The following is a 5,906-nucleotide window of genomic DNA, read 5'->3' as shown; positions in this document are numbered from 1 at the left end:
CGGATGAGACGGTCTATAACCCGTTACGGCGGCGGTGGTGACAGGTGAAGGGTAAATGATGACAGGTGAGGGGAGACGGATGAGGGGTGACGGGTGACGGGAAACGGGTAAGAGGTGACAGGTGAGGGTGGCGGGTGATATAATGCACAATTGCAACAAATTCAAATTATCTGCATTTGACAACTAAATGAAGGTGAACTGTTGATGCATAGGTACATAATATTTCGTGCGATGTCTTCTTGGCGCTCTGCAGACATGGACAGCGCGATGTCTGCATCAAGTCTTCAAGACATCAATAGCGCGATGTCTGCATCAAGTCTTCAAGACATCAATAGCGCGATGTCTGCATCAAGTCTTCAAGACATCAATAGCGTGATGTCTGCATCAAGTCTTCAAGACATCAATATCGTGATGTCTGCATCAAGTCTTCAAGACATCAATAGCGTGATGTCTTCATCAAGTCTTCAAGACTCGGATAACGTCCACTGAGCATGAGAGCTTCCAATGCAAAGGTCTTGTACAAGTCTTGCCTCCACTAACAACAATAAAATTGATAACGGAAAAGTTCATTGCTAACAATTATGTATTAAAGTTATTAGGAACGAGCGGGACTTACAAGCTGATTTATATACATAAATAAGAGCGCTTAATTGTGCCTAATTAAAGGAGTGTTATAAGGCGCCGCCTTTATCGCGGAGAATCTTCTTGAAGGCCTTGGCGAGGCTCGCGTCTTTGTTGACAGTTCTTGTGGCCAACAACGTCGCCTTGGCCTTGACTGCGGCCGCTGCAGAGGGAGAAACGTCGCCTTTATTTCTGGCGCCCGCCACAGTTTTAGTTTTAATTATAGAGCCTGGAATGCTGGAACCTTCCGTGGGGTTAACTCTAGAGGGGTTAAGTGTTGTGGGGTTGGTTTTGGAGGGGTTAACTGCTGCGAGGTGTACTCTGGTGGGATTAACAGACGTGGGGTTGGTTCTGGTTGGACTTTGTGTTGTGGGTTTAACTTTCGTGGGGTTATAACTGCACGACGCGAGTTGAACTAATGAGGGGAGGTTTGCTGTGGTTATTTTAGTGAGGTTAATACGAGGGCCATTGCTGTTATTGACATCGCTGCTATTGCTGTTGTTATTGTTAACGGCAGCGTTGCTGTTGATCACCGTCGCCTTGTGGGAAGTTCGTTTGCTGACCGCAGCGTTGTTACTGCAGCTGCTGCTGCTGGTGACGTGATGGTTGACAGATCTTTTGACAGGGAGACAGACCTTGACAGACTTGGTGGCCAGCGTCAGCTGATTGACAGGCCTCAACTGTCTGGCGGTTGACAGGGACGTTGACGGAGGTTGAGACGGAGGAGACAGGTACTTGGCTGGAGGCCGTCTATTAGCGCTACCTCTCTGTTGACAGATAAAGACAGTTAAAGACAGAGGAACAGGCAACCTGATGATATTCTGGTGAAGGTAGAACTGTTTAATCCTTTTTGATGAGTTATTCTGTACGATAAAGAATTGTAGCAGACTCCAGCACGACACATATTAGACTCCATTAAACTTCAGCACGACACAATATAGCATTAATTAACATGGTATATAGTTTATATAGCATTAATTAGCATGGTATATAGTTCACATAGCATTAGTTAACATGGTATATAGTTCATATAGCATTAATTAACATGGCATATAGTTTACATAGCATTAGTTAACATGGTATATAGTTCATATAGCATTAATTAACATGGTATATAGTTCATATAGCATTAGTTAGCATGGTATATAGTTCACATAGCAATTAATATGAGTACTCACGGTCTTCATGGAGGTGGGGGCGTCCTGAGTGAGGGGGGCAGGGATGTCAGGGGGTTGGGGGGCAGCATGGGGGATGTCCAGGGGGGCGTCGTCCACGGCGGTGGCTTTCTTCTCTGCCGCCGCAGGGCGACGAGCGGCGGCAGCGGAGGCGGACTTGCGCGCCCTGGCGTCGGCCTTGCGGTGGCCGCTCTTGCCATCACGCACACGTCGCTCTGTCACATGACAACACGTCACTACACGCACACGTTACTACACGCACACGTTACTACACGCACACGTTACTACACGCACACGTTACTACATGCACACGTTACTAGTTTTTCTGCAAATCAGCACGTCATTGCTGCATGACACACTTCCCTGATGTACATTCATCTGCCCGCACCAATGTACAGGAGGGGTGGGGGGTTCAGCTGGATATATAATATAAATTTAATTCTTCATTCACTTCATTCACAAAAAAAAAAGATTCATTAACTCCCTTTTTCTAGCCGGGAAGAAACTTCAAATTTCTATTGGTGTCATGAAATTCAATTTACAAAATCCAAAAAAGGATGTCATTTAAAATTTTTTTAAACTCTTGTTTACGCAACACCTCGGTATCTCGACACGGCAGGTATCCTGCTCTTTAATACAAATACGGCACAATAATACAATTAAAATCTCTTATACAATATATACCGTGTAAATATTGTATACTGCGTAAATATGTACTAGCTTAATATCATACAAGGAATGATCTCACCGTCTCAGGCCGGACAGACCAGGCAACTGACCGCCACAATAGCCACTAATGCCACAATGACGTGTGATGCCACTTACCGTTGGCGAGGCGCAGGCTCCTGAGCAGCAGGGCATCATGTGCCACACTGGCTCTGATGCCACGGCCATGGCACACGCCACACAGCCACTCCTCATCGCCCCACAAACTCGCTACGGCTCCCGTTACACCGGATGAGGGCACGGAGCCACAGCCAGGATGGTACCACTCGCCACACCCGCCACACTGGCGCGTTGATGTGGCGTTGATGTCTTCTGTGGCGAGACATGGCAGGTGAGTGGTGATGCTGATGGTGTGGTGGCAAACACAAGCGATAATCTTTATAATCTTAACAGCCATCTTGGACGTAGAAGTCCCAGGCCACGCTATAGTGTTGCGCCTCCNCACTCACGGCGCCCACCACTCACGGCGCCCACTACTCACGGCGCCCACCACTCACGGCGCCCACCACTCACGGCGCCCACCACTCACGGCGCCCACCACTCACGGCGCCCACCACTCACGGTGTCACGGCGGTCGGCGGGGCTGGGGGCGAAGAAGAGGCGGCGGGCGTTGGCCTGCTGACGGAGGGCGCGCTTGTGCAGCACCTCCTGCAGGTGGCGCGCTGACAGCATCTCTGCACACGCAGCACCAGCGTTAGTGTCTTAATATTAATATTATTAATAATATTAATATTATTAATACCAATAATAATAATAATAATAATAATAATAGCAGTATCACGGCAGCACAAGCGTTAGTGTCTTGTTAGTGCTTCATGAGTGCAATGACACGACACGTTGAAAATGACAACAGAAATACAAGAGTTTGATAACATAGGTCAGAAAATAGATCAATATGGTAATTGGTGAATACGATAGTTCGATATGGTAATTGCTAAATATGATAGATCAATATGATAATTGCTGAATACGATAGATCTATATGATAATTGCTAAATACGATAGATCTATATGATAATTGCTAAATACGACAGCCCAATTATCAACTAATTAATAAATTCATCAAGAAGTGTCACCGAAGTTTTGAAGGAACTCCTCCTGGGTGACCACGCCCCACGGCTGCTCCGGCACGCATCTGTCCTCCCCAGCACTGGGGGACTCCTGCTCCCCTGCGGGGGCTTGCACTGTGGTGTCTGTGGTCCCCTCCCACACATCCCCATCCTGGGGGAAATCGGCCCCCTCCCCCATCTCCCCATCTTGGGGCAGCTCGGCGTCCCACAAGTAGAGGTTGTCGGGCTCCAGGAAGCCCGGGGGGGAGGGGCGGCGTCTCTTGCGGGGCTTGTGAGCAGCGGGGGGAGTACACTCCCCAAGCTCGGGGGAGTGTGGGGAAGAGGAGCAGAGTCTGGGAGAGGCGGGGCCGTGGTCGAGGATGTTCCTGTAGGGGACGAGGACATGTAACATCATGTTCAGCAACATATATTTTCAGTGTTACAATGTTCATGTTCAGCACGTTCACGTTGTGCACATTCACGTTGAGCACTACAATTTGTCGTCCGCTAGATGAGCACACAACCTACCAGCGACCAGCGCTCTATACAAACTTGTGAACTGGTCACTAGTGAACACCATCAAGCTAGTGTAATCACTAGTGACTAGTGAACTTCATACCTGAGTTCAGTAGAGGCTGAGGAACATGGGGAAGAAGCCTGGGGGGAGGAGCAGAGAGATGAGGCCTGTGGGGAGGTAGGGAGAGAGGAGGCCTGACAGTCCCCCTGCTGGCGCTCATATAACCTCTTGTATCGTAGCTGCTGCACCAGCTGCTTCTGTAGGGGGGACATCGCAGCTAATTACCGGGGCACGAGTAAAGCAGCGTATTGACAACAGCATTAAGACCTTAACATCATTCAGATTGAAGCATCATTGATATATCATTGTACCGGTCACCCGCACGCCCCGGTAACAGGTTCAACGGTCATCCACACCCCCGGTAACCAGTTGAAACAAGTATGAGCTGCCGTATGATGTACCAAGTATGAGCTGCCGTATGATGAAGTATGATGTACCAGGTACAAAGTATGATGTACCAGGTACAATAGGTCAGGTAGTCGCGTAAGGTCCAGCAGAACATAAGAGTCTGAGTTACCTGCTGGGCGTCTATGGAGCGCAGGCCGCTGAGTAGACTGCGCAGCTCCAGGATCTTGGAGCGATCCTGCAACAGCGATCACTGTTAATGCCTTCACCATCAACACTCATCACTGTTAATGCCTTCACCATCAACACTCATCACTGTTAATGCCATCACCATCAACACTCATCACTGTTAATGCCAGCACCATCAACATTCATCACTGTTAATGCCATCATTATCAACACTCATCACTGTTAATGCCATCATTATCAACACTCATCACTGTTAATGGCATCACCATCACACTCATCACTGTTAATGCCATCATTATCAACACTCATCACTGTTAATGCCATCATTATCAACACTCATCACTGTTAATGCCATCACCATCACACTCATCACTGTTAATGCCATCATAATCAACACTCATCACTGTTAATGACATCACCATCACTACTCATCACTGTTAATGCCATCACTATCACAATCATCACTGTTAATGCCATCACTATCACTCTGATCACTGGTAGCGCACTCACCATCAACGCTCTGATCACTATTGATACACTAACAACTGTCACCATCAAAACTTCGCGACAACTTACGCCCGGCGCAAGACTTCACTCACGCATGAACAACAAGCGCGCAACTCGCAGTCTCGCAGTGCCTCGTAATGCAGGCACGAGGCGGGCACGCGGTGCTGGCACTTACCTGAGGCTGACGCTGGTGCTCCTCCCACGCAACCTGTTGACATACGGTATATGTTAGTGACTCACTAGTGCATCATGTTAGTGCATCACTAGTGCACNACGCCTGATAGTGTATACTCATCAAGACCGATGCGTTAATAGAGCGCCGTCTGGTGAGTGACGTGAACATGGGAGAGGGCGGTGATAAAACACGCGTCTAATAAATTCATGTTTATTCAATACAGATTAATTACACGGAATGGTGAGCATCATTAATCATCATGTTCTATCATCACAACTCCAGCAACTCACTGCAACAAAACTCTCCTCATCTTGGTAACTAGGGAAGTAATATCAGAATTGTTTGAATTATACAAGTAGAGTCTGTGTGGAGCGTCAAGTTTATCAGGTTAGAAGAATTACACAATAATTATGATATGGATAATTAATTTAAATTGATTACTTTTAATAGAATTATTGAACTGAAACGCCGGCATTTGCTGTAGCTGAGAGATGACAGGCGAGGTGACGGGTGACGGGGGAAGGGTTACGGGTGGTAAGCAA

General features: G+C 47.6%; 1 protein-coding gene across 1 annotated transcript; it reads right to left on the bottom strand.

Annotated features, from left to right (window-relative positions):
• Positions 1-45: 45 nt before the first annotated feature.
• Positions 46-5,674, bottom strand: LOC108665754. Its single transcript, XM_018152548.2, has 9 exons — positions 5,655-5,674; positions 5,365-5,428; positions 4,666-4,731; positions 4,191-4,345; positions 3,599-3,957; positions 3,052-3,196; positions 2,622-2,866; positions 1,800-2,011; positions 46-1,388 (listed from the first exon to the last, which is right to left on the bottom strand). Exons 1-9 carry the CDS (start codon positions 5,672-5,674, stop codon positions 672-674), a joined length of 1,983 nt encoding a protein of 660 aa, XP_018008037.2. The 3' UTR covers positions 46-671.
• Between the last annotated feature and the right edge of the window lie 232 nt (positions 5,675-5,906).

The sequence above is a fragment of the Hyalella azteca genome, unplaced genomic scaffold (assembly GCF_000764305.2).
Source record: "Hyalella azteca isolate HAZT.00-mixed unplaced genomic scaffold, Hazt_2.0.2 contig9041, whole genome shotgun sequence".
Classification (NCBI taxonomy): Eukaryota; Metazoa; Arthropoda; class Malacostraca; order Amphipoda; family Hyalellidae; genus Hyalella; species Hyalella azteca.
The sequence above is the reverse complement of the archived record's forward strand: the minus strand, read 5'-3'. Positions and strand labels throughout refer to the sequence as shown.